Here is a 27,985-nt window from a genome sequence, read left to right on the forward strand (position 1 = left end):
ACACCCCAAAGAATTGGAGACATGATACCTGAGAGAAGGTAGCAGCAAGCTAATACCACAAGTTAGCCATCACAATCACAAGCAACATTATAAGTAAACCACAGATTTTATTTTTGTATCTTTCATGAGTATGCACCATTCTTGCAGGAGCTATTTCCTTATTTTCACTGCCTCCCTCCTTGTGCGCATTTTTGATTCTGATCTGTTTTCATGATTCAGCATCTTTGGATAGCAAAATTATGGTGCATGCAGCATACAGTGATGATACTGAAGAATTTAAGTTGATATTCTATAATGTTCTCACTGAAGTATCCAGACAGATAAAGCACTCTCTTTCATGGTGCCCATGGAGTGGTTAATAATGAAACTAATGGTTGTATACAACTTTTTTGGGTTCTCAAATCTGTCTGTGGCAGCTGCAAAGCTGTCATTGGTTTAGGCTGTTAAGGGAAATGTAGGGGAACAAAACCCAGGGCTCCTTGGATGATGAGGGAGATGGAGAATGTGATTAAACAAAAGAAAGCGGGTGTAGGATGCATGGCAAGTAATTTCTTCAAGGGAGAACCAGGTCAACTACAATAAGTTGAGAGGGAAAGTAAAGAGGAAAATACGACTGACAAAGAGAGCTGGCACAGATATGACAGGCTGAATGGCCGCCTTCTGTGCTGCAACCATTCTATGATCTACCTCTTTGACCAAGCTTTTGGCCATGTGCTCCAATATCTCCTTATGTGGCTTGGAGTCATATTTCATTTTATAGCACTCCTGTGAAGCTGATTAGGATGTTTTACTCTGTTAAAGGTGCTAAATAAATATAAAGTGTTATCTGCTCTCAAGCAACTTGGCCTCTGATTTCTAGGCTGTGCCAGCTCTCTTTGTCAGTCGTATTTTCCTCTTTACTTTCCCTCTCAACTTATTGTAGTTGACCTGGTTCTCCCTTGAAGAAATTACTTGCCATGCATCCTACACCCTCTTTCTTTTGTTTAATCACATTCTCCATCTCCCTCATCATCCAAGGAGCCCTGGGTTTTGTTCCCCTACATTTCCCTTAACAGCCTAAACCAATGACAGCTTTGCAGCCTCTGTCATTGAATCTTCTGCAAGATGACCTCTAAAGCATTGTTGTTGAAAGCTAGAGTCTTACTTATCACCATCATTCCAGAATTAGCCTCAATATCTGCTTCACCTGTATATCAGCCAGCTAAGCACTCCTGTTTTTTAAGGATGAGCACCATCTCTTGGAGCAACTGCTTGGCCCAGTTTTCCAATCAGTAGCCAACCAGCCTTCAGCCTGTTTCCCTGAACATAAATTCCATGCACATTCAAATCAGACAGAAAGGCCGAATTCAGAACAAGGATGCACATTGTCTACTGATTGCAAGCCAATAAACTGTATTTTATATGAAATATATGTACAGATTAGATACAGTTTTTACGGTGAACTTCTAACAAATCCCTCCTGTTCCTTATATTGTAAAACAATAAAATATGTGACCCTGTTCTGTTACAGGCTAAATCTGCTTACAAGTTAGAAGCCTCTGGCCTAATTTGCATTAATCTTTTCTCTTAAAGGCGATATAGATTCATGATTCTGGCGGGAGTTTTACAGCCTCCTTCATTTGTTGCAGAATGAAATGTTTTTCTTCCTTTCACTATTCCAGACTGACTTCTCTGGAAAGGGGTAGGGAGAGATAAAGTTTGACTTCTGATGCCTCTCTCATCTATGTGTTGAGGATTAGCTTACCAAACAGCCAATCAAAGCTATTAGCTTTGAACAGTACATTCCACCCTACTCATCAGCACTCTCCACTCCCTTGGCTGGATTTTGGGCGGCGGGCTGAAAAAAGGGCCAGCCGCATGCCTTAGAGCCTCCCTGATCTCCCGTGTAGCGGCTCATTTAAATAGCCGGCGGCTGACCCACCCCACCCACCCCATCACGTGGAGGGGGCGGGCTGTCCAACGCCAGTAATGGCGCCAGCCGCCTGTGCACAGTCATTGGCGCCATTTTTAAAAGGCAGCCAGCGCTGCCTGCAAATTTAAATATTTAAAGATACAAGCCCCCAAAATTTATCAAATAAAATTCTAATGCCCCTTTCCCACCCTAATAACAATTACATTAACTATTTGTCCTTTTCCCCCTTAAAACACTTACCTTTTAAATCTGATCTACCCCCCCCCCCCACTCCCCCAAAACTGCACAAAGTTTAAACTTCACTGCTTCCCACCATCCTCTACATTCATTATGTTTATTCTTCAGCTATAGCCACAAAATCCATACCCTTGCCACTGATTCTATCCCCCTCCCCAATAACTGTCTTAGGTTGAACTTGACTGTTTGTGGCATTGGCCTTGAGTTCGACGCAAGTTGAGTTTCCAACCATATATCCTCTCCTTCACAAAGACTGCCTATATCCACTTCCCTAATATTGCCCACTTTATCCCCAGCAAAATCCATCTTCTTTTAGATGTTAAACTGAGGCCTTGCTTGCCCTCTCAGATACATGTGAAAGAACACACGGCACTATTTCGAAGACTGGCAGGGAGTTCTCCTGGCCAATATTTCTCCCTCAGCCAACATCACAAAAACAAACTAACTGTCATTATCTTGTTGCTGTTTGTGAGAATTTGCTGTGTGCAAACTGGCTGCTGTTTGCTACATTACAACAGTGATATCACTTCAAAATCATTTCATGGGCTGTAAAGCACTTTGGAATGCCCTGAGGTTGTGAAAGGCTCTATATATTCTTTCTCATTCATTAAAATCCTCATCCATGCCTTTCTTATCTCATCTTATCTCACTTCCCATGTCCTGGATAACCATATGTGCAGGAAATGTCGTCAGTTGCAGCAGCTTGAGCTCCAGGTTTCAGAACTTGAGCATCCGTGAGGTTGAGAGCTTTGTGGATAGCATGTTTATAGATGTGGTCACCCCACAGCTTAAGTGTATGCAGGCAGAGAGGGAAAGGGTGACCGCCGGACAGTCAAGAAGAAACAGGCAGGTAGTGCAAGAGTCCCCTGAGTGCATCCCACTTTCCAACTGGTATTTAGTTCTGAATACTGAGGAAAGTTCATCTGGGGAGTGCAGCCAGAGCCAAGGCCATGGCACCACGGCTGGCTCAACTGCACAGAAGGGCACAAGGATTACTGGAAGAGCGATACTGATTGGAGATTTGATAGTTAGGGGAACAGACAGGCGTTTCTGTGGCTGCAGACATGAATTCAAGATGGTGTATTGCCTCCCTGGTGCCAGGGTCAAGGATGTCACTGGCTGTAGAGCACCCTGAGGCGGGAGGGTGAACAGCCAGCAGCCATGGTCCACATTTGGTATCAATGAAAAAGGTAGGGAAAGGGATGTGGTCCTGCAGAAAGAGTTTAGTGAACTAGGTAAGAAATTAGCAACAGGACCTCAAAATTAGTAAGAACAAAATACTGCGGATGCTGGAAATCTTAAATAAAAACAGAAAGTGCTGAAAATACACAAAGGGTCTGGCAGCATCTGTGGAGAGAAAAACAAAAGTTAGCATTTCAGGTCTGTGACCTTTCATCAAAACTGGCATAGGTTTAGAAATGTAATAGGTTTTGAGCAAGTGAATTGAGGGGGGGGGCGCGTGCGGGGGGGATGAAAAACAAAAGGGAAGGTCTGTGATAGGGCAGAGGATAGGAGCGATTAAATGACAAAGATGTCATGGAACAAAAGGCAAAGGGAATGCTAATAGTTGTAGTAAAAGACAAAGCATTTGCAGAGAGTGTGTTAATGGCAGAATAATGAACAGCTCTGTCCGAAAGCAAAAACATGAAAAACAAATTTGGGACAGGTACCTGGTTAAAAAAAAAGCAATGAAAATGACAGTCATAGTCTGATGTTGTTGAACTCAATGTTGAGTCCAGAGGGCTGTAGAGTGCCTAATCAGAAGAAAACGTGTTGTTCCTCAAGCTTACTTTGGGCTTCTCTGGAACACTGCAACAGGCCGAGGACAGAAATGAGAGCAGGGTGGTGAATTAAAATGGCAAGCAACGGGAAGCTTGGGGGCATGCTTGTGGACTGAGCAGAGGTGTTCCGCAAAGCGGTTACTCAAACTACATTTGGTCTCCCCCCCCCCCCCCCCTACTGAAATGGCCTAACAAGACACTCAGTTCAAGGGCAATTAGGAATGGACAATAAATGCTGGCCTAGCCAGCGACACCCACATCCCACAAATGAATTTAAAAAATGTAGAGGAGACCGCATTGTGAGCAGCGAATACAGTATACTAAATTGAAAGAAGTACAAGTAAATCGCTGCTTCACCTGGGAGGAGTGTTTGAGGCCTTGTATGATGAGGTGAGTGGAGGTAAAAGGTCAGGTATTACACCTCTTACGATTGCAGGGGAAGGTGCCATGGGCAGGGGATGAGGTGTTGAGGTTAATGGAGGAGTGGACCAGAGTGTTGCAGAGGGAACGGTCCTTTTGGAATGCTGACAGGGGAGGGGATTTAAGATGTGTTTGGTGGTGGCATCACACTGGAGGTGGCAGAAATGGAAGATGATGATCCTCTGGACGTGGAGGCTGGTGAGGTGAAAAGTGAGGACAGGGGAACCGTGTCACGGTTCTGGGAGGGAGAGGAAGGGGTGAGGGCAGAAGTGTAGGAAATGGTTCGGACACGGTCAAGGGCCCTGTCTACCATGGGGTGGGGGGAATCCTCGTTTGAGGAAAAGGGAAGACATATCGGAAGTGCTGTTGTGGAAAGTTGCATCATCAGAGCAGATGCAATGGAGACGGAGAAACCGGGAGAATGGAATGGAGTCGTTACAGGAGACAGGGTGTGTGGAAGTGTATCAAGGTAGCTGTGGGAGTCGGTGGGCTTATAATGAATATTCGTAGACAGGCTATCTCTAGAAATGGAGACAGAGAAGTCGAGTAAGGGAAGGGAAGTGTCAGAGAGAGAGCATGTGAAGGTGAGAGAAGGGTGGAAATTGGAAGCAAAGTTGAAGTTTTCCAGTTCGGGAGGAGAGCTGGAAATGGCACCAATGCAGTCATCAATGTACCGGAAAAAGAGTTGGGGCAGGCAGCCTGAGTAGGACTAGAACAGGGAATGTTCGACATACCCCACAAAAAGACAGGCATAACTAGGACCCATGTAGGTACTGTCATGAAGGCCCCCACTTGCCAAGAATGAGACATTATTAATTTTGCCACATGGACATTAAATGTCAAGTTGTTGCTGGGAAGAAGAGAAGGCCTGTGACAAGGGGTTGCCAGGCCCCTGGCTGGAAAGACATTTTTTTCATATTAACAGACAGTTAATTGTTTTCACTGGAACGACGGAGGTGGAGGGGCGACATGATAGAGGTTTACAAAGTTATGAGCGGCATGGACAGAGTGGATAGTCAGAAGCTTTTTCCCAGGGTGGAAGAGTCAGTTACTAGGGAACATAGGTTTAAGGTGAGAGGGGCAAAGTTTAGAGGCAAGTTCTTTACACAGAGAGTGGTGAGTGCCTGGAACTTGCTGCTGGGGTAGGTGGTGGAAGCAGGTACGATAGCGACATTTAAGAGGCATCTTGACAAATACATGAATAGGATGGGAATAGAGGGATATGGTCCCTGGAAGTGCAGAAGGTTTTCGTTTAGGCAGGCATCAAGATCGGCGCAGGCTTGGAGGGCCGAATGGCCTGTTCCTGTGCTGTACTGTTCTTTGTTCTTTGTTAACAAAGGAGCTATCCCCTGCTCCAATACAATCTACAAACAGATGTGGTAAAACCAGTTAGTCACATGACTAACTTGCTTGGCAGCCTGGGTTTTTTTCTGAATTGTAGAGTTTGAACTGAGAGCCTGCAGAAAGCAGAATGTTCCTGGACTGAAGAAGACCTCCTGTCTGCCTGTCTGCTCCCATCTCTTTCTCACGGAACTCCAAAACCCACTGAAGACCCATGAACCCAAGACAGAAAAGTCTCCTACAGTGAACAAGGTTTAAGAAGAATACTGGGTCCCAACGAAAAGCAAGATCTACTTACAATCAAAGACTCTACAGTGAGCTCAAAGAACTGTAACAAAAACTCTTTAGATATTGCCTCATACCTTTCCACTTTATTTTTTTCTCTTTTTTGTCCCTATCAGCATGTATGTATCGGGTATGCATGCTAGCGTGGGTGCGTCGTGTATCCATAGACGTTAACCGAATTAGAGTTTAAGTTTAATAAATTTCAATCTTTCTTCTTTAAACCAAAGAGGACCTGTTTGTGCTGGTTTCTTTGCCTTATAATTGGAAAGTGGTGAACCAGGATACACCTGGGGGAGCTAAAAACACAGTGTGTTTAAAAATTAAATCCTGTTGCAGTAAGACCAGGTGAGGGCTGAAAGGAAACCCGAGACCTGTTTCTCACCTGGTCGTAACAGTACCCAATGCAACATCTTTTATTTGGAGGATGTGAGGGGAGTTGAAGGAGAAGTTGTTCAATGTGAGAACAAGTTCAGCCAGGTGGAGAATTGTGATTGTGGATGGAGACGGGTTGGGCCTCTGTTCAAGGAAGAAGCAGAGAGCCCTCAGACTGTCCTGGTGGGTGATTGAGGTGCAGAGAGATTGAACGTCCATAGCAAAGAGGAGGCGGTTAGGCCCAGGAAACTGGAAATTGTTGAAATGGTGTAAGGCATCAGAAGAGTCGTGGATGTAGGTGGGAAAAGACTGGACAAGGGGAGGAAAAACAGAGTCAAGATAAGAAGAACTAAGTTCAATGGGGCTGGAACGGGCTGAAACGATGGGTCTACTAGGACAGTCCTGTTTGTGAATTTTGGGAAGGAGGGAGAAGCGGGCTGTTCAAGGTTATGAGGTGGGAAGCTGTAGAGGGAAGATCTCCAGAGGAGATGAGGTTAGTGGCAGCCCTGGAGACAGCGGCTTGATGTTCGGTGATTGGGTCATGGTCCATGGGGAGGTAGTAAGAAGTGTCTGAAAGCTAATGCTCAGCATCTGCAAGGTAGAGATCGGTACGCCAGACAACAACAGCACCACCCTTGTCAGCAGGTTTGATCACAATGTTGGGCTGAGACTTAAGAGAATGGAGTGCAGCAAGTTCAGAGGAAGACAGGTTAGAGTGAGTGAGGGGAGTAGAGAAATTAAGAAGGCCGAGGTCACGCCGACAATTCTCAATGAAAAAATCAAGAACAGGTCAGAAGCCAGAGGAAGGGTGCAGGTGGAGGGAAAATACTGGAGGGGGATGAATGGGTCTGCTGGTCAGGAAGAGGACTCCTGGCCAAGGAAGTGAGCCCGGAGGTGAAGGTGATGGAAGAAGAGCTCAGCGTCATGCTGAGCACAAATTCATTGAGGTGGGGGTATAAGGGGATAAAACTATGCTGAGTACAGATCGTTCAGCGTCAGAGGGGGAAGGTCAGAGGGCATGGTGAGAGTAGAAGAAAGGATGGGGTTAGAGGGAAGTGAAGGGGAAGAAAGATCTGAAGGGACGTTGGTACCCACCTAAGCTTTGAAGGTGGCAGGACATCTTGAGAGTATGGTTAGTAAAACATATGCGATCTTGGGCTTCATAAATAGAAACATTGGGCTGAATTTTACAGCCTCCCCCCAACGTAGGGGGTTGTGGTGGAGGGGGCCGGAAAATGCCTCTGGCAGAAGCCCACCATGGGCCTCTATGCTGGGAAGGCCCAGCCCGATATTGCCGGTGGCAGAGAGGCCTCGTGGCAGCCCCTACCTGCTGCTCAGTGATGGGAGCCAAATTTACATATTTAGATAAATTTAAATTAACAAATTAATTACCTGCTCGCCTCCACCTTCCGTCCCGTTCCAATATTGGTGCCGGTGGCTGGCACTCCTGTACCTTCAGACACCCGTCCGGAAGTCCGAGGTGGGACACTGGTGGGGAGGTGGGAGCAGATAGGTTTTTCAGGGTGGGAGGGTGGGGGAGCGGTGTCACAATGATTTGATTGGTGTAGGGGATGGTGGGAAGGGGTAAAGATTAAAGTTTGTGAACTTTTGGGGGGGAAGGTCAGGTGGAAAGGGTCAGTAATTTGGTGGGGAGAGAGACAAGGAATTAAATCTATGGTTGTTGGGGGCGTGAGACAGGAGCTAAATTGATTAATTTTTAAAAACAATTTCCCTTTAAAGATTTAAATGTAATGATAGGGCTCGAAGCCCTTTAAAAATGGCGTCAGCGCCTGCACATGTCATCGGGATGGGCAGTCTGCCCAGCCATTTAAATGAGCTGCCGTGCTGAATAGCACAGTGGCTCCGCGATCTACGGTCCATGTGGGCAGACCGCCATTTTTGAAGCTCGCCACAAAACCAGCCCATTGAGTGCAAAAGCAGGGAAGTTGTGCTGAACCTCTATAAAACTCAGTTGCTATAAAGCAACTGGACTATTGCATCCTGTTCTGGTCACCACACTTCAGGAAGGATGTTATGGTCCTTGAGAGGGTGCAAAGGAGATTTAACAGAATGGTTCCAGGGATGGAGGATTTTAGATACAAAGGTAGGTTGGAAAAGCTGGGTTTGTTGTCCTTAGAACAAAGGAGATTGAGTGGAGATTTAATAGAAATGTACAAGATTATGACAAGCTTAGATAAGTTAGAGAAGAAAAAACTATTCCCATTAACAAATGCTAAAGGACGAGGGGACACAGATTGAAAGTTTTGGGCAAAAGATGCAGGGGGGATATGAGGAAGCACTTTTTTTACGTAGTGGGTAGTAATGACCTGGAACTTGCGGCCCACAAGGGTGGTGGAAGTGGAAATAATCAATGACTTCAAGAGGAAGTTGGATGGCCACCTGAGAGAAATAGACTTGCAGAGCAATGGGGATCGAGCCAGGGAGTGGGACTGACAGCATAGCTCTGTGGGCTGAAGGGCCTCCTTCTGTGCCGTAAATGACTGTATGACTTGACTATTCTAATGCTTTCCTGACTGATTTCCCATTGTTCAACTTCATCTTATAGAATGGTTACAGCAAAGAAGGAGGCCATTCGGCCTATCGTGCCTGTGCTAGCTCTCCAAAAGACCAATTCACCTTGTGCCACTCTTCCACCTTTTCCCCATAGACCTTCACATTCTTCCTTTTCAGATAATCCGATTTCCTCTTGAATGCCTCAATTGAACCCACCTCCACCACACTCTCAGGCAGTGCATTCCAGATCCTAACCATTCGCAGCATGATAAAGTTTTTCCTAATATCACCATTACTACTTTTGCCAATGGCCTTAAATCTGTGCCCTCTGTTTCTTGATCCTCCCAGCAATGGGATCATTTTTTTCCTATCTACTTTGTCCAGACCCATGATTTTGAATACCTCTATCAAACCTCCTCTCAACTTCTGTTCTCCAGGGAAAACAGTCCCAACTTTTTCAATGTGTACCACATACAAGATGCAGTGCAGCAACTCACCAAGGCTCCTTCGAAAGCACCTTCCAAATCCGCGACCTCTACCACCTGGAATGCTAAAGCACCAAGGCAGCAGATGCATGGGAAAACCATCACCTGCAAGTTTCCCTCCAAGCTATACACAAAGAACAGTACAGCACAGGAACAGGCCATTCGGCCCTCCAAGCCTGCGCTGATCTTGATGCCTGCCTAAACTAAAACCTTCTGCACTTCCGGGGACCGTATCCCTCTATTCCCATCCTATTCATGTATTTGTCAAGATGCCTCTTAAACGTCGCTATCGTACCTGCTTCCACCACCTCCCCCTCCACCATCCTGATTTGGAACTATATCACCGTTCCTTCACTGTCGCTGGGTCAAAATCCTGGAACTCCCATCCCAACAGCACTGTTGGTATACCTACACCCCAAAGACTGCAGCGGTTCAAGAAGGCAGCTCACTACCACCTTCTCAAGGGCAATTAGGGATGGGAAATAAATGCTGGCCTAGCCAGCGATGCCCACATCCCGTGAATGAATTAAAAAAATCTAACTATGCAACTGAAGTTCCTCATCCCTGGAACCATTCTCGTGAATCTTTTCTGCACCCTCTCTAACACCTTCATATGCTTCCTAAAGTGTGGTGCCGAGAACTGGATGCAATACTGCAGTTGAAGCTGAACCACTGTTTTATACAAGTTTAACATAACTTCCTTGCTTTTGTACTCTATGCCACTCTTGATAAAGCCTAGGATGCTATATGCTTTATTAACCATGTTCTTAACTTGTCCTGCCACCTTCAATGATTTATGCACATATACACCCAGGTCCCTCTGCTCCTGCACCCCCTTTAGAATTGTACCCTTTATTTTATATTGTCTCTCCATGTTCTTTCTACCAAAATGAATAACTTCACACTTCTCTGCATGAAATTCCATCTGCCACTAGACCACCTGTCCATGTCCTTTTGAAGTTCTGCACTATCCTCCTCACAGTTCACAATACTGCGTAAATTTTGAAATTGTGCCCTGTACACCATGGTCTAAGTCATTAATAGATAGCATCCAAAACCCTGCTGCCCATATCCTATCCCAATTATGGCCTGCTCAATAATCATCCCTGTCCTTTCTGATCTACTTAGGCTCCGACTCTCTTAACAATTCTAAATTAAAATTCTCATTTTTAATGCCTTAATAGCAAAAGCCCTCCATATTTCTGTAACCTCCTCCAGTGCTAGAGCCCCCTAATACTCTCTGTTCCTCCAACTCTAGCCTCTTGTGCATCCCTTCCTTTCACCATCCAATGGCAGTGCCTTCAGCCACCTTGGCCCTAACTGTGGAATTCCCTCCTCAAACTTTGACTCTCCATCTAGCTCTGCTTCGTAAAACCCGCCTCTTTAAGTTAGTCATCCTTCCTAATATCTTTCTGTGACCCCGCATCAATGTTGTCTGAGTATGCATCTGTGAAGTGTGTTGTGATGTTTTTCTATGTTAAAGATGTTGTATAAATGCAAGCTTTTGTCTCAAAAAAACACTATCTGTTATGCAAAAGAAAGTAACTTTAATAACGATCTCATTTATTCTACATTCACAGTTATCTTTTCCAATCTATTTTATTTGATCGTGGTTGCAAATCCTCCTGAAATGCCTGGGAGTTTCCAAGAATGAAACATGGATCTCCTGGCGATGCAGGTTGCAGCCTGGGAGATCTTAGTGCTTTACATTTCCCACCATAGCAGCGGTTTTTCCACTCATCCCCCCACTGTGCGACACCACCATCTATTGCTCAAAGAAGTCTCCACCTTGGTGATGTTATCTCCCCACCATCAATCTTGGCACTGCAGACAACCAACCCCGCTAAGAGGGGGAATAGGAAACTATTTGGTGGGGAGAGGGATGGGAGTTGAGTCGAATCAGGTTAGGCCAAGGGTCTAGGGGATTGGGTTTCAGGGGAAAAGAACAGTGGATAACTGGTGAACTGGGACTTGAAGCAGGGGAGACAATGTCAGCGGACTGGGTGTCTGAGGAGAGGGAGGCACTGGTCTGAGGGCCGCAATGGGGGCTCAAGGGGAAGAGAGGGGAATGGGGCTGAGAGAGAGAGACTGGGGGTGCGGCTGAATACCCTCTTCCAATGTTATACTTTCTGTCATTGTATAAGAATTCTCCAAAGAGTGATGTAGAATTGTTACTGCTGAACTGAGTTTAGCATGATGTGGCCTGTGAAAAGTACCCCAAAATGGAACCGAGTGCCCCTTGTGTGCTCTCTTGATTTGGTTCAGGTTGGTCTATGCAAGCCAATTTTGATATGTGAAATCCAAGTCATGATCAGCTCTAATTGAAGCTCCCAGATCAGAGTTATCACCTTTACACAGAACCTGAATCAACTAAGTGGATCACTGGGCTGTCTTCTTGCTGTAACTGTGCACTGTTTTCCTTTCTGAGAACGTGTAAATAATGATACTTGAAGCCATGTGTGAGACTTTTTATTGATGGAGGAACAAGAAGTGTGATGTGGTGAAGGAGATTAAGGGTTCCTAAACGGTCATCGAGTCATACAGCTCAGAAACAGGCCCATCGGCCCATCGTGTCCATGCCGACCATCAAGCCTACCTATTCTAATCCCATTTTCCAGCACTTGGCCTGTAGCCTTGTATGCTATGGCGTTTCAAGTGCTCATCTAAATACTTCTTAAATATTGTGAGGGTTCCTGCCTCTACCACCCCTTCAGGCAGTGTGTTCCAGATTCCAACCACCCTCTGCATGAAATTTTTTTTCCTCAATTCCCCTCTGAACCTCCTGCCCCTTACCTTAAATCTATGCCCCCGGTTATTGACGCCCCCGGTTATTGACACCTCCGCTAAGGGAAAAAGTTTCTTTCTATCTGCCCTATCTATGCCCCTCATAATTTTGATGAGGGCAAAATCTCCGGGCAGATGTCTATCCTTCATTGGCAGTAAGAGTTTACATGTTCCAGGCAGCGTCTTCAGTGGAAGTGTTAGCACAGGCACCTCAGAGTGAGTTCCAGACCATGCTGTTCATCCTGGGTCAGAGGGACTCAGTTGAAACGTTCCTGAATAAGATAATCGCTGACATTCGTGGAATCCTGATGAGACCTTTGAACCCCACGACGTACCCGGCCACCTCCTTGTGCAGCCAAAACACCATGGTGTTCTGCAGCATTCCCTTCTGCCTCCTCTTCTTCCACGTTTCTTCCTCCCATGAGCTGAATCCTTCCTGGGCTTCACTATTCTCAAGGTCCACACCTCTCTAGAGGCCATGTGATGGAGAGCACAGCAGACCACCACAATGAGCTAGACCCTTGCAAGAGTGTATTGCAGGCACCACCCGATTGCTCCAAGCATCAGAAATGCATCTTGAAAAGGTCGATTGTCTGCTCAGTGATGGCCTTGGCAAGCAGATGGCTTTGATTGTATCGCCTCTGTTCCTTTGTCTTGAGCTCTCGCAGAGGGGTGAGTATCCATCTCTTCAAGGGATCTCCCTTGTTCCCTATGATCCATCCACAGCCTTTGGGGTTGCAGTGAAGAGCTGCGGTAGCCTGAATTGGCGGAGGATGAAGGAGTCATGGCAGTTGCCAGGAAAGTGAGCACACACATGGGGGAAGCTCTTGTTGTGGTCACAGACCAGCTGAACGTTGAAGAAGGGGAAGCCCTTCCTGTTGATGAACCTAAGCGGGCAGTCACTGGGTGTCTTGACGGCCACATCTGGGGAAATGCAGCGATGTCGACGAAATCCATTGTGTTCTGTGCCTGCAAGGCCGCATCTGTTGTGAACTGAATGTACTGCTCTGGAAATAGGGCATCAGTAACCTGCGAGATGCAGTGGTGTGCTGTTGTTTGCAAGATGCCACTAAGGTCCACAGCTGGTGCTTGGATGGGGCCAGAAGTGAAGAAGTTCAAGGCCACAGTGACTTTGACAGCTGCTGGCACGGTGTGGTGACCAGTGGTGCAAGATGTGAGGTCGCCGGTGATGAGGGCACAGATGTCTGTGATCTTCTGTGGCACGGGTTTTCAGTCATCTCCAGGAAGTTCTATCTTCTCCGGTAGATCCTATTCTGAGCGTATGGCTTCTGTTATGTTCCTGCCCCTCTTTCAACTCCCCTGCCCTCCTGCTTGGGGTTCTACCCTTGCTGCAGAGGATGTTGTTCCTCATCACCACTGGGCCCAAAATCTCAGACATACCCCATTGCCAGCTGCTGCCTTCCTTGTGGTCAGATGACTGCCCAATTGTCCTTGGCAGCCATGCTGTCTACTCTCAAGCCCCTGGAATGTCAGGAGGGTGATGACCCCCCCCCCCACCCCCCTCCAATACTGCTCAGGCATTTACTGCCCACTCTCCCTGCCTCCAGCACTGCGCCAGTGTTACCTGTTAGTCAATGGCTGTGTCCCTCTCTGCACCATTCATCCTTTTATGGGGCCCAGATAATTCCCTGGGGCGGCCATGACTGGCTCCCTACCCGCCTCCCTTTGCCTGGTCTGGCCCAGACAGCACATGCAGCCCGTGTGCCCCCGTGAAAATCACAGCATTCCCCATTAACGAGCTCTTAATGATCTCCTTATCCAGCTTAATTGGACTTAAACAGGGATCCAGGGGTGGTGTGGGTGTGGAATTGTGGAGCCACCCTCCCCCTGCCCTGGTATACATGCCCACAACCAGGAATGGCATCAGGAAATTAGCACCTTAACCAGTGCTGGTATTTTGGACCCTGGTCAGCTCCATTCCCGCCCCGAGTGGGACCTGATAATCCAGCCCCCTATATTTGATGGACATGTGGAAAATCATAACGTACTCCAAAAGAGTTACTTGCCATTTTTATGTTCTCAAAATGATGTGGACTCAACAGGACAGCAATTCTCCCAACTATATCACACACTATGATTTAACTCTCATTGAAAATTGTCTCTCAACTTTGTGCTTAGGCAAGCATGTAAAGCCCTGGAGAGAAGTGTCCCTGATTTTGTGATTGCTTGTTCTAATATTGCCTTGTTCTTCCTGTAGGTGTTGGTATAGGTGGAATAATCCTTGTTGCTTTTTTCCTGGACTACCTTGATAAAAAGGAAGTGATGGAATTCAAAGAGGACATAAACTTGTGGACCGTCTTGGTGGCTACCTTTACACAGCTAAAGGACAAGCGCCAATGTCTACTCATTGTCATGACAATATACAGTGGGTTTGAACAGGGCTTCCTTGCAGGTGATTATACAAAGGTAAGAATCCTAAGAGTACTTATGATGATATAAATATCCTCAAAGGTAATAATCTCCGGATTGCCCCAGTGGCACATGCTAGTGAGTACAAAAATAGGATTGTGCATCTGGGATAGCTGGAAGGATGGTGCAGGAAGGAGGGCTTTAGATTCCTGGGGCATTGGGACTAGTTTTGGGGAGGTGGGACCTGCACAAGCCAGACAGTTGCAGCTCAACAGGGCCAGGACCAATATCTTGACAGCCAGGTTTGCTAGTGCTGTTGAGGAGGGTTTAAACTTGTTTGACAAGGGGATGGAAACCTGAGTGTAAGTTCAGAAGGGAGAGAAGCAAAAATGGAAATAGAAGGAAGAAAATTAGTAAGCAAGTATGGAGGGTAGAGGAATGAAAGCAAAGAAAATAGACAACAAAGGAGTTGTTTGGTGATCAGTGGTAAATACTTAAATGGAAAGAGTCTAGTGAATAGGCCAGATGAGTTGAGAGCACAGATGGACACTTGGAAGTATGTCATAGCTATCTCATAGCTGGAGAATGTTAGAGAGATAGTGAGGGGAGAGGGCATGGAGAGATTTGAAAACAAGGATGAGAGAGTACAGCGAGCACAGCAGTGATAGGGGAATGGGACTTGGTGCGAGTTAAGACACGGGCAGCAGAGTTTTGGATGACCACAATTTTAAAGAGACTAGAATGTGGGAGACCAACCAGGAGTGCATTGGAATAATCAAGTCTAGAGGTAACAAAGGCATGATTGAGAGTTTCAGCAACAGATGAGCTGAGACTGGGTGAGATCAGGCGACGTTACGGAGGTGGAAATGGGTGGTCTTAGTGATGGCACGAGTATGAGCTTGGAAGCTGATCTCTGGGTCAAATGTGACACCAAGGTTGCGAACAGACTGGCTTAATCTCAGACTGTTGCCAGGGAGAGGGATGGCACCAGTAGCTATGGAACGGATTTTGGAGCGGGGACTGAAAACAATGGCTTCAGTCAATATTTAATTGGAAGAAAATTTTGGTGATCTGTTACTGGATGTCGAATAAGCAGTCTGATAATTTAGCAACAGTGGAGGAGTCTAGAGAAGTGATGGTTAGGTAGATCTGAGTATCAAATGGTATGTTGGCCTTCAAAGCGAGAGGATTCGAGAGCAGGAGCAGGGATGTCTTGCTGCAGTTATACAAGGCTTTGGTGAGGCCACACCTGGAATATTGTGAGCAGTTTTGGTCTCCTTAGCTGAGGAAGGATGTTCTTGCTGTGCAGGGAGTGCAGTGAAGGTTCACCAGACTGATTCCTGGGATGGCAGGATTGACGTATGAAGAGAGATTGGGTCGATTAGGCTTGTATTCGCTAGAGTTTAGAAGAATGAGAGGGGATCTCATAGAAACCTACAAAATTCTAACAGGACTGGACAGACTAGATGCAGGAAGGATGTTCCCGATGGCGGGGAAGTCCAGGATCCCAGGGGTCCCAGTCTAAGGATAAGGGGTAAGCCATTTAGGACTGAGATGAGGAGAGATTTCTTCAACCAGAGAGTGGTGAACCTGTGGAATTCTCTACCACGGAAAGCAGTTGAGTCCAAATCATTAAATATATTCAAGAAAGAGTGAGATATAGTTCTTAGGGCCAAAGGGATCAAGGGATACGGGGAGAAAGTGGGAACAGGGTACTGAGTTTGGATGATAGCCATTATCGTACTGAATGGCGGAGCAGGCTTGAAAGGCCGAATGGCCTACTCCTGCTCCTATTTTTCTATGTTTCTATTATCAGCATGTGAAAACTAATGCCGTGCTTTCGGATGATGTCGTCAAAGGACAGCATGTAGATGAAAAATAGGAGTGGGCCAAGATTAGAGCCTTGGAGGACACCAGAGGTAATAATGCAGGAGAAGGAAGAGACGCCATTGCAAGTGATTCTCTGGCTACGATTAGATAAGAATGAAACTAGGTGAGAATAGTCCCACCCAGCTGGATCACAGTGGAGAGGCATTGGAGGAGGATGGTGTGGTCAACTGTGTCAAAGGCTGCAGACAGGTCGAGAAGAACGAGGAGGGAAAGTTTACCTTTGTCACAGTGACATAGAATGTCATTTATATAAGAAACAGAGAGCGCAGAATTCTCAAAATATATTCAGGGGAACATTTTTAGCCAGTACATAGCAAACCCAACCAGTGAGGGGCGCCTAATTTTAGGAAATATGAACATACAAATGTTAGGAGCAGAAGTAGGCCATTCAACCCCTCGAGCCTGCTCCGCCATTCAATAAGGTCATAGCTGATCTGTTTGTGTTTCGAATTACACACTTCCATCTACCCCCAATACCCCTTGATTCCGTTGCCTAACAAGAATCTATCTACCTCCACCTTAAAAATATTCAACGTGCCTGCCTCCACCACCTTCTCAGGCAGAGAGTTTCAAAGTCGCACAACCCTCTGAAAGAAAAAATTTCTCCTCATCTCTGTCCTAAAAGGGCGTTCCATAATTTTAAAACAGTGCCCGCTAGTTCTGAACTCACCCACAAAAGGAAACATCCTCACCACATCCACTTTGTCAAGACCGTTCAGGATTTTATAAACTTCAATCAAGTCTCCCCTCACTCTTCTAAACTCCAGTGAAAACAAGCCCAGTTTGTTCAATCTTTCCTCATAAGACAACCCACTCATTCCAGGTATCAATCTAGTAAACCTCCTCTGAACTACCTCCAATGCATTTACATCTTTCCTTAAATAAGGCAACCAAAACTGCACAGTATTTGAGATGTTATCTCACCAATGCCCTGTATAACTGAAGCATAACATCCTTCCTTTTATTTTCAATTCCTCTCATATGAGAGGAAATGAATCTGCGCAGATGGAGGAGTAGCAGTGGGAGAGCATTTTAGTGGTGGTGATCATAATTCAGTTCCATTTAGAGCAGTTATGGAAAAGGATAAAGAAAGACCATGGGTAAAAATTTTAAATTGGGGAAAGGCCAATTTTAATAAGCTGAGATCTGATTTGGTAAAAGTCGACATTCAACAGGCATTCAAGGAGGAGCTAAGGAGGGTTCAGAACAAGTATGTTCCCACAGAAAAAAAAATGAAACTCACAAATCTAGACTCTCCTGGATGCCAAAAAGCATACAGAATGGAATAAGGCAAAAAAAGAAAGCTTATGTTAGGTGACAAGAACTCAATACTGCAGAAAGCCTAGAGTATAGAAAGTGCAGGAGTCAAAGTAAAAAGGAAATTAGGAAAACAAAGAGAGGGCAAAAAAAAATTGGCAAGTAAAATTAAAGAAAACTTAAAGATGTTTTATAGGTACTTAAAGAGCAAGAGGATAACAAAGGAAAGAAAATGACCAATTAGACAATTAGAGACCAAAAAGGTAGCCTGAGTGTGGAGGTGCTAGAAGTCGGCATTGAGTGGGGTGGTGGGGGTGGGGGGGGGGGGGGGGTGGCGGGTGTTGTTCTTAATGAATACTTTGCATTTGTAGTTGAGGAGGATAAACATAGTGGGGGAGGGAATATTAAAGTGCTCAGCATCCTTGAAAGTGGATAAATCACCAGGCCCGGACTAAATATATCCCAGGTTGTTAAGGGAAGCAGGGGAAGAAAGAGTGGAGCCCCGACCCAATATTTTCCAATCCTCTCTGGATACAGCAACGGTGCTGAAGTGCTGGTAGTGTTATACCATTGTTTAAAGAGGGAGGAAGGGATAGCAGAAGTAATTACAGGCCAGTCAGCCTAACCTCAGTGTTGGGCAAATTATTGGAAAAAATTCTGAGACGGTATAAATCGTCATTTGGAGAATCACAGATTAATGAAGGATTTGTTAAGGGAAGGTCTAACTTGATTGAACTTTGTGAGGAAGTAACTAGGAGGATCTATGAGGGTAGTGTATTTGATCAGAATAAGAGGTAGGCCATTTAGGACTGAGATGAGGAACAATTTCTTCACTTAGAGGGTGGTGAAGCTTTTGAATTCCTCAGTGGACGGTGGAGGCTGAGTCATTGAGTGTATTTAAGACAGAGATCGATAGATTTCTAGATATTAAGGATATCAAGGGATATGGTGATAGTGCAGGAAAATGGCATTGAGGTAGAAGATCAGCCATGATCTAGTTGAATGGCAGAGCAGGCTCGAGGGGCCAAATGGCCTACTCCTGCTCCTATTTCCTATGTTCCTATGTCACCAATATGGATTTTAACAAAGCTTTTGGAAAGGTCCCAGATGGCAAACTGCTCAATGAATTGAAAGCTCATGTGATCCAACACGTGGCAAGTTGGATACAAAATTAGCTCAGTGGCAGGCAGCAAAGTGTTATGGTCAACTGGTGTTTTTGTGATGAGAGGCCTTTCCCAGTGAAGTTCTGCGGAGCTCAGTGCCTGGGTCCTTTGCTGTTCATGGTATATATCGATGATTTAGACTTAAATGTAGGGGGCATGATTAAGAAGTTTGCAGATGATACGAAAATTGATCATGTGCTTGATAGTGAGCAAGAAAGCTGTAGACCAGGGTTGTCCACCAGGATCCGGCCCTCCAAATGTTTTCATCTGGCCCGTTCCTCATCCTCACCGTGATTGGAGATGAGAAAGTTTCTTTGTCAGTCTGGCTTTTAAACTATTGAGCTGTCAGTTTCACAGGTGACAGCTGCTGACTCTCACACAGTGGCAGAGATTGGACATCTCTCTGTTGCCCCCTTGCTCTCTCGGTCTCTCCCCGCCCCCCGCCCCCCAACACAGTTGCAGAGAGTGGAACGCTCTTTTAAAGTTCTTTTAAAAGTCAGTTCTTTTAAAAAAGACAGTTGTCAGTTTCAGAGCCGACAGCTGCTGACATCAGGAACAGCCGTTTCCCAACAGACTCAGGGTTTTCCTGCGGGCTGTGACTTTTTTAAAAAGCCGTCTGGTGGAGGGGGAGAGATATAGAGGGGGAGGTGTAAAGCGACAGAGAGAGGGGGCAGAAGGAGCGAGAGGTGGGAAAAGGAGACGGGGTGGGGGAGAGGGAGACAGAGAGACAGAGAGGGGGAGAGAGAGAGAGAGGGGACAGAGAGGGGGGGGGGACACAGAGAGAGGGGGACAGAGAGAGCGAGAGAGAGGGGGGGGGGACAGAGAGAGAGAGAGGGGACAGAGGGGGAGAGACAGAGAGAAAGGGGGGGACAGATGGGGGACAGAGAGACAGGGGACACTGGGGACACCGGGATGGGGGGGGGGGGGGTGTGGGGGGAAGAGATACATGGAGAGTGGGGGTGTAGAGAGAGTCAATGAGTCATTTACTTACGGCACAGAAGGAGGCCATTCTGTCCATTGAGCCCATGCTGGATCTCCACAGAGCTATGCAGTCAGTCCCACTCCCAGTCTCAATCCCCATAGCCCTGCAAGTCTATTTCTCTCAGGTGGCCATCCAACTTCCTCTTGAAGTCATTGATCGTCTCCAGTTCCACCACCTTGTGGGCAGCGAGTTCCAGGTCATTACCACCTGCTGTGTAAAAAAGTGCTTCCTCATATTTCCCTGTATCCTTTACACAAAACTTTCAATCTGTGTCCCCTAGTCCCAGAGGGGAGGGGGTGGGGTGGGGAAGAGAGAACGAGGCACACACACACACACACACACACACACAGCACGGGGAGAGGGGGGAAGAGAGATTCAGGTCCCTCCTGAAAGGTGGACATCTATCCAGAATACTCTGCATCGCAACATCAAGTGCGCTGGCAGTGACTGACTACTTATTAAAGCAAAAACAATGCCAGGTATGTCACCAAATCAGTTTTCAATATAGTGATGAAAAAGTAAGTCAATAAATTAATCTTCTCATTTAAAGCTTCTTCACAAAAATGCACATTTATTGTTGTTTTTATTAGTAAGATAAGTTTTTAATGTCTTTATCTTTCAAAATTTGCTCACCGGCCCCCCAGGCCGAGCAAAAATTGCAATATGGCCCTCTGCCCAAAAAGGTTTTACAATCCTGCTGTAGACTTTAGGAAGATAGCAGTGGACTGGTCAGGTGAAGTACTGCATTTGGGGAGACAAACAAGGCAAGGGGAAAACACAATGAATGGTAGGATTCTGAGAACTGTGGAGTAACAGAGGGACCTTGGAGTGTATGTCCACAGGTCCCTGAAGGTAGCAGGACAGGTAGATAAGGTGGTCAAGAAGGCGCACAAATTACTTTCCTTTATTGGCCGAGGCCTAGAGTATGAGAGCAGGGAGGTTATAGGAACATAGGACTTAGAAGCAGGAGTAGGCCATTCGGCCCCTCGAGCCTGCTCCGCCATTCGATAAGATCATGGCTGATCTGGTTGTGGTCTCAACTTCACTTTCCTATCTGCCTCCCATTATGATAGAAATGTATAAAATATTAGTTAGACTGCAGCTAGAGTATTGCGTACTGTTCTGGTCACTGCATTGCAGGAAGGATGTGATCACACTAGAGCGGGCGCAGAAGAGATTTACAAGGATGCTGCCATGAATGGAGAATCTTAGCTATTAGAATCGATTGGATAGGCTGTTTATTCTCTTTAGAACAGAGGAGGCTAAGGGGAGATTTAATTGGAGCGTATTAAATAATGAGGGGCCTATATAGAGTGGATAGGAAGAACCTATTTCCCTTAGCAGAGAGATCAATAACAAGGGGGTATCGATTTCAAGAAATCGCTGGAAGGATCGGAGGGGAGTTGAGCAAGAATTTTTTCAGCCAGAAGTTGGTCAGGGTCTGGAACTCAGTGCTTTAAAGGGAGAGGCAGAAACCCTCAGCGCATTTAAAATGCACTTGGATACGCACTTGAAGTACCTAATTTATGGACCAAGAGCTGGAAGGTGGGATTAGACTGGATAGTTTTTTTTCTGCCAGCGCCTTCTGTGCCATAAATCTTTCTATGTTTCCATAAATTGAGGGAACACAATCTATACTTTGGCTGATTTTGTCCTGTCATTATTGAACACAGGAGCATATACCTGGTGGAACAATGACCCCAAATTTTATGGGAAGGCTGGGAGGGAATAAGGGTAAGCCAAAAGCAGCCAAAGAACCCAGCAAGCCCAGGCACGTGGAGGTCCTGCCAAATTTAACAGCAGGACCACATTCTCATTTCCTGCCCAGTAGCTGGCCAAATTGACAGAGTGGCCAGGTGCTAGGCTGGAAAAGCAGCAGGAGGGGGGAGGGTTGGCAATCAGAGCTTTCGGGGTGACAGGCTTTGGGGGTGAGAGGCCAACACAGGAGGTTGGGAAGGTCAGCGATTGGTGCTTGGTCACAGGTTTTGTTTGGGGAAGGGGCTTTTTTTTCGCTGTGTTGAGATTTGTTGACCCAGGAAATGTTTTGTGGTTTAGGTGGGAGGGAAGAGTTAGGAATATTGAAGTTAGAGGTTTCCTAGTTGTTCTGTTACATACATCTTCACCACAGAAATGGCTGACAGTGAGTGCTGCAACTGCTAGTTTTCAGATGAGGTGTGAGGCAAAGCAACAGAATTACATAGAAATTACAGCATGGAATGTGGCTATATGGCACAACTGTTAACAGTTATTTGTATGGAGGATAACACGAAGTACAAATTCTATCCAGGGCGGTCCACAAGAGCTTTAATGTGAGAAGGAGACGTTCAGTGTCAGTACTGCAGGGCTATCAAATAATACTACTTGAACCCCACTGTACTTTATGGATCACATAATATGACCTTCCTAGCACCACCAACAGGCGCAATGCTGTTAGAATGTAGCAGCCACTCACCACCTTTAATATGTGATAGATGAAACTGTCTAACAAAGTTAGATAAAAGATTAATCACTGGAATGTGGCTTCATGATAATTCAAAAAGCGCCAAATGTGCTTGTTCACTAATAGTTACATTATCTCAGAACCAGTGTCAGTTCTGACCATAAGTTAGTCTTGCATCAGTAAAGTTGAGAATGCTGCTGCAAAGCATTTAAAACAAAATTCTGGATCTGGACAAATTGATAGAATCTGACATCAGAAACAAGTGCAAAGATCTTAGAGAGAAACATTGTAGTTCAATAATTGAAGAAATGGATGTAGAAGAGACATGCAGCACCATTAAAATGGAACATTAAGAACTACAAAACAAGTATTGGATCTCAAAAACAATACTAAGAAATATAAATGGATAATGGAAGAAGTTCCTGAGTTGAATGAAAAATGAAGAAGCTTAAGACAAGCATAAAATAATCCCAATATGACAACACAGGAAGCTGTATTGGAAGATAAGAGAACTAAGTGAATCTTACAAGCTTACGTTGGACACAGCTGAAATCCAAAATGATCAAATAATTGAGGAGGAACAGGCGAGGAGCAAGTAGTAGAAAGAAAACTTTGAAAATCTATAAAACATTTGGATCGTGGTGGATGATTCTATTCTGGAGAAAGCAAAATGGAGGGAGTTGATGCTGGATTTCTTGGAAGACAAAGTAAAGATTTCTATTGATAATTTGAAAAAGAACAGGGCTTCTGGTATACAGAATTTTATATATTGTTACATCATTCGTAAAGAGCTAGGAACTAATTAGCTAGCAACCAATTGTTATGTGTAAGTGTGTTCCATTGTGCCAGATTCACTGCTGCACTTGAATCATGTGACACATTACATGACAGCAGTCTAAAGGAGTCCTAACAAAGCAGCGAGCTATATGAAATAAACAAAGAGCTCCAGCATTTTTAACCCTAAAGTATGATTATTTCTAACTTATGGAAACCAGAAGACATAATATGGTGGCAGCAGGTGTCTGTGAGTAAACCTAAACCATTTTAAATGAATTTAATGCTAAATTAGATTGAAAAAAAATCAACACAAATTAATGCCAAAGAGAGAGAGAGAAACTAAGTGAATTGTGCAAAAATGAAATGACGACCAGCACAGCAATGAATGCACAACTACAGCCCATAATGAATTGGGAAGCTGATGATGCTGTAGAGGCATTTGAGACGTTTAAACAAAAGTGCAGATTGATATTCAGTAGTTTTCTAAAACACCTAGCGAAAATGTGAGGGTCAGCTCTATCCTTCTGTGGGCAGGAGATAATTTCTTTAATAGCTGGGAACTGAGTAAAAAGGACAGCAGAAACCCAGACAAATATTTTGAAAGATTCAGCACCCATCTCCAGCCAAAATCAAATCCTAGATCTACCAATACGAATTTCAAGGCCTCAGACAGGAATTAGGTGAGCCTACTGACAATTTTGTAACAAGATTGAAAAATGCAGCTAGAAAATGTAAATTTAAGGACACAGATGAAAAGCTGATAGATCAGCTAATTTGGGGTTCTGCACACCCTGAAGTAGAGAAAGCTCTAATTGGAAAGGGAAAGCTCACAATATCGCAGGCTGTAGACACTGCCAGAGTACATGAAGCCACAAGCAGACAGATGAAGACACTGACTACCCAAATGGCTAGCCTTCAGTTAAACCAAGAGAAAGGCAGCAGCGTTGATGCAGTGAAGCAGTAACAAAAGAATGCACACCAGAGAGAAAGATGTGCAGGAGCTTTGAGCGATCACATGAATTCACAGATAGAAGGAGATGTCCCAGATATGGATCAATCTGCAGAGCTTGCGGAAAGGCTAATCACTGGAAAAAGATGTGCAGAACAAAGGAAGAAGGTGGTAGACGAGACCGAGCAACCGAATGAGTAGGAAAAGAAACCAAAATATCCATACCTTGGAAGATGACGATGCGTTTGAGAACTCGATAGACATAGGAACCATACAACTGCATGAATTGTCTGAATGTAACAGTTCTCGGAGAAAAGAAATTCACACAACAATTCACATCAGGAAGAGAATGAAAAATAAGCCCACAACGATGAATCTGAACGTGAAGATTGATACTGGAGCACAAAGTGACATCATCCCACTCAGACTATATCAGAATATCCTTCCTGAAAATTTGGAAGAAAGTGGTTATCCAAGGAAAGGTGTTTTGAAACAGAACAATGTTATGCTAACAGCATGCAGGGGAAATTATTTTCGACATCTAGGAACAACCCAAATCAGAGGGACACACAAAGGAAAAGATGTTAACTGTATGTTCTATGTCAGTGAAACAGATGGTCCTGCTATCCTGGGGTTGAGCAGTTGCAAAGAGCTGCAGATTATCTCAGTAAACCATGAGGTGAAGGGCGTGACACTGAGGGTTGAAGATAGTACGCCCATTGAAGAGTGCCCTCCAATCAGAAGCAACAAAGATCTGGTACAAATGTACCCAGAGTGTTTCAATGAGACGGTAAGATTTTGAATATCACATCACTATCGACCCAGCGATGAAACCAGTAATTCATCCCCCACGTAAAGTACCAATAAAACTAAAAGGAAAGCTTGAAAGAGAGCTCTAAGTGATGGAAGAAAAGAAGACGATTGCCAGAGTCACAGAGCCTACAGATTGGGCAAATTCCATCCTGGTGAGAGAGAAGGATGCAAGAATTTACATGGATCCCAAAGTTCTTAATCAAGCCATAAAGAGGAATCACTACCTGATTCTAACATTGGAAAAGATCATACCAGCACTGGCAGGAGCAAAGGTTTTCAGCAAGCCTGATGTCAGAAATAGCTACTGGAACATGAAGCTGGATGAGGAATCTTCACTGTTGACAACATTCAACACACCCTTTCAATGGTACAAATTTCTGTGTCTACCTTTTGGTCTCAAAGTGAGCCATGATGAAAGTAGATGAGACATACTGAGGATATAAAGGAGCAGTTGGCAGAGCTGATGATATCCGGGTATATGGTGTAGATGGAAAGGATCATGACTACCATCTACATGAAGCCATGGAGAAAACCAAGAAAGCTGGGATTAAGCTAAATGCAGACAAATGCATTGTGAAAGTGACAGAATTCCAGTTCTTCAAAATGTTATAGACACCTGATGGCATCGAGCTGTGTGCTGAAAGAATCTCAGCGATATCTGGGATGGTAGTCCCAAGAGACAAGACAGAGTTAAGAAGTTTCCTTGGCTTGATTCAATACATGAGCTCCTTCATACTGCACATGTTGGAACACACACTTTTTTGGGGCTTCAGAGTTACGATTTCACTGAAATACAAGCCAGGAAGAGAAAATCTGGCAGGTACCCTATCTTGGTTGTTGCCACAGGAGAAACACGAGATAGAAGATCTAGGTATAAGGATTCATCACCTAGTGAACGTAACACCACCAAAACTGTGTCAAATTAGAGATGAGACCAGCAAAGATGAGGAATTACAGATGCTCTCTCAGCAAGTAATCCAGGGATGGCCTGATAAGATACAGCAAACACAGCCAGCAATATGGCGGTACTAGTCTATCAGAGATGACATCTCACTAGAGGATCGTGTTCTGCTAGCCGGATCCAGAATGATCATACCTAGAACAATGTAGTAAGAACATCTGCAGAAGATACATGAAGGTCACATGGGAATGGAGAAGTGTAAGCTCAGAGCCAGATCAGCTGTGTATCGGATAGGCATATACAAATACATCGAAAATATGGTGCCTACATGCAATGTATACTAGAAGTACGGAAACACACAGCAGAAAGAGGAGATGATAGCTACTGAAGTATCACACAGACTATGGCACACTGTAGGAGCCAATTTATTCACACACAATCAAGAATCGTATCTCATAGTCAGAGACTTCCTTTTACCCGGAAGGTGACAGACTTGAGAGCCAGAACAATTCTCTCAGCAGTACGAGTTCTGTTTGCTGAGCAAGGAATTTCTGAAAGATTAAAATGTGACAATGGCACGTAATTCATCTGCAGAGAATTTAAGGAATTCGCTGAACAATATGAGCTCAACACCATCACCTCATCACACTACCCAAGGGGACATGCATTTATAGAAAGACAGGTCCAGACGGTCAAAAGAACCCTTGCGAAATGTCAAGAGATGAAAGACCCAAACCTTGCCTTATTGTCACTCTGATCCACACCTCTCAAGGCTGACATGAAACCACCTGCAGAGCTGTTGAATGGAAGAAAGTATAAGACAACTCTGCCAAGCAAAATACATCCTCCAAGTGACCAGGGGGAAGTGAGATAGCAACTCATTGAAGCACAGGTAAGAGGAGAATATAACTGCAGAGTTGTTGCAGGCGGGTGAGGAACATATTGTGAAAGTGATGCAAAGGTTGTTCAACAAAATTTGCGAAGGAAAACAAGTACCTGAAGATTGTGGTGGTAGGGTGATAATGATGTTAATCTTCAAAAGAGACAAGCAAATGTAGTAATTACAGAGGAATCAGTTTACTGAGTACGTCCGGAAAACTATTTACTAAGACATTGCAGAGGGGAATAAGTGGTAGTGGAAGTGGAAGTGGTACTGCATGATGAACAAGCTGGTTTTAGACCAGGAAGAAGTACAATTGATCAACTGTGAAGACACAGATTTGGAAGAATTTTATAGAACACAACATCCATTATTACAACAAGTTCATTGATTTAAAGCAGGTCTTTGAAAGTACATGACAAGAAAAGTTATGGCATGACTTGAGGATGTATGGTATTCCTGAGAAACTTATCAGACTGATAGAAAACGTCTATAACATGTTCCTGAGTGCTGTTAGAGTCAATAGTAAACTAACAGAATGGTATAAATCAACAGTTGGTGTGAAACAAGGATGCAAATTGTCACTGATTTATTTACTCTCGTACTGGAAGCAATAATAAACCTTCCACTAAAGGATGACATAGGAGGAGTCTCATTATGTTGCAAGATTTTAACCAACCTCAGATTATATGATAATGCTGATTTGCAGAGACTAATTGATAAGGTGTACATTCAGAGTGGAACATTTGGATTGCAGATTAGCATAAAGAATACAAAGATCATGTCATTTGGGAAGCATCAGCAGCAACAACACCAACAACTTATATTTACATGGTGCCTTTAACATAATAAAACATCCCAAGGTGCTTCACAAAGGCATTAGAAAACAAAGTATAACACAGAGCCACATAAGGAGATATTAAGGCAGAAGACCAAAGGCTTGGTCAAAGTGGTAAGTTTTAAGGAATGTCTTAAAGGAGGAAAATGAGGTAGAGAGGCAGAGGGGAGGCATTCCAGAGCTTAAGGCCCTAGGCAGCTGAAGGCACAGCCATCATTGATGGAGTGATTAAAATTGGAGATGCTCAAAAGGCTGAAATTAGAGGAGTGCATCTCTTTCAGAGGATTGTATAGATGCAGGAGTTTACAGAGATAGGGAGGGGCAAGGCCATGGAGGGATTTGAAAACAAGGATGAGAATTTTAAGATCAAGGTGCTGTTTAACCAGGAGCCAGTCATCAAGCACAGGAATGATGGGTGAACAGCATTTGGTTTGAGTTAGGACGTGAGCAGCAGCGTTTTGGATAACATCAACTTTAGAGAGGTTAGAATGTGGGAGGCTGGCCAGGAGTCAAAAAGAATAGTCAAATGTGGAAGTAACAAAAGCACAAATGAGGGTTCAACAGCACAAGAGCTGAGGCAGGGTCGTGGATGTG

The 27,985-nt window shown here is 44.8% G+C and overlaps 1 protein-coding gene across 4 annotated transcripts in view; it reads left to right on the forward strand.

Annotated features, from left to right (window-relative positions):
- unc93a (unc-93 homolog A) overlaps positions 1-27,985 on the forward strand; it is a 220,418-nt gene that overhangs the window by 147,167 nt on the left and 45,266 nt on the right. For all 4 annotated transcript variants that reach the window (XM_068044639.1, XM_068044637.1, XM_068044638.1 and 1 more), the window contains one exon: positions 14,350-14,558. In XM_068044639.1, the coding sequence (XP_067900740.1) occupies positions 14,350-14,558 (209 nt within the window). The remainder of the gene's footprint in view (positions 1-14,349; positions 14,559-27,985) is intronic.

Source organism: Heterodontus francisci, chromosome 13, assembly GCF_036365525.1.
Source record: "Heterodontus francisci isolate sHetFra1 chromosome 13, sHetFra1.hap1, whole genome shotgun sequence".
NCBI lineage: Eukaryota > Metazoa > Chordata > Chondrichthyes > Heterodontiformes > Heterodontidae > Heterodontus > Heterodontus francisci.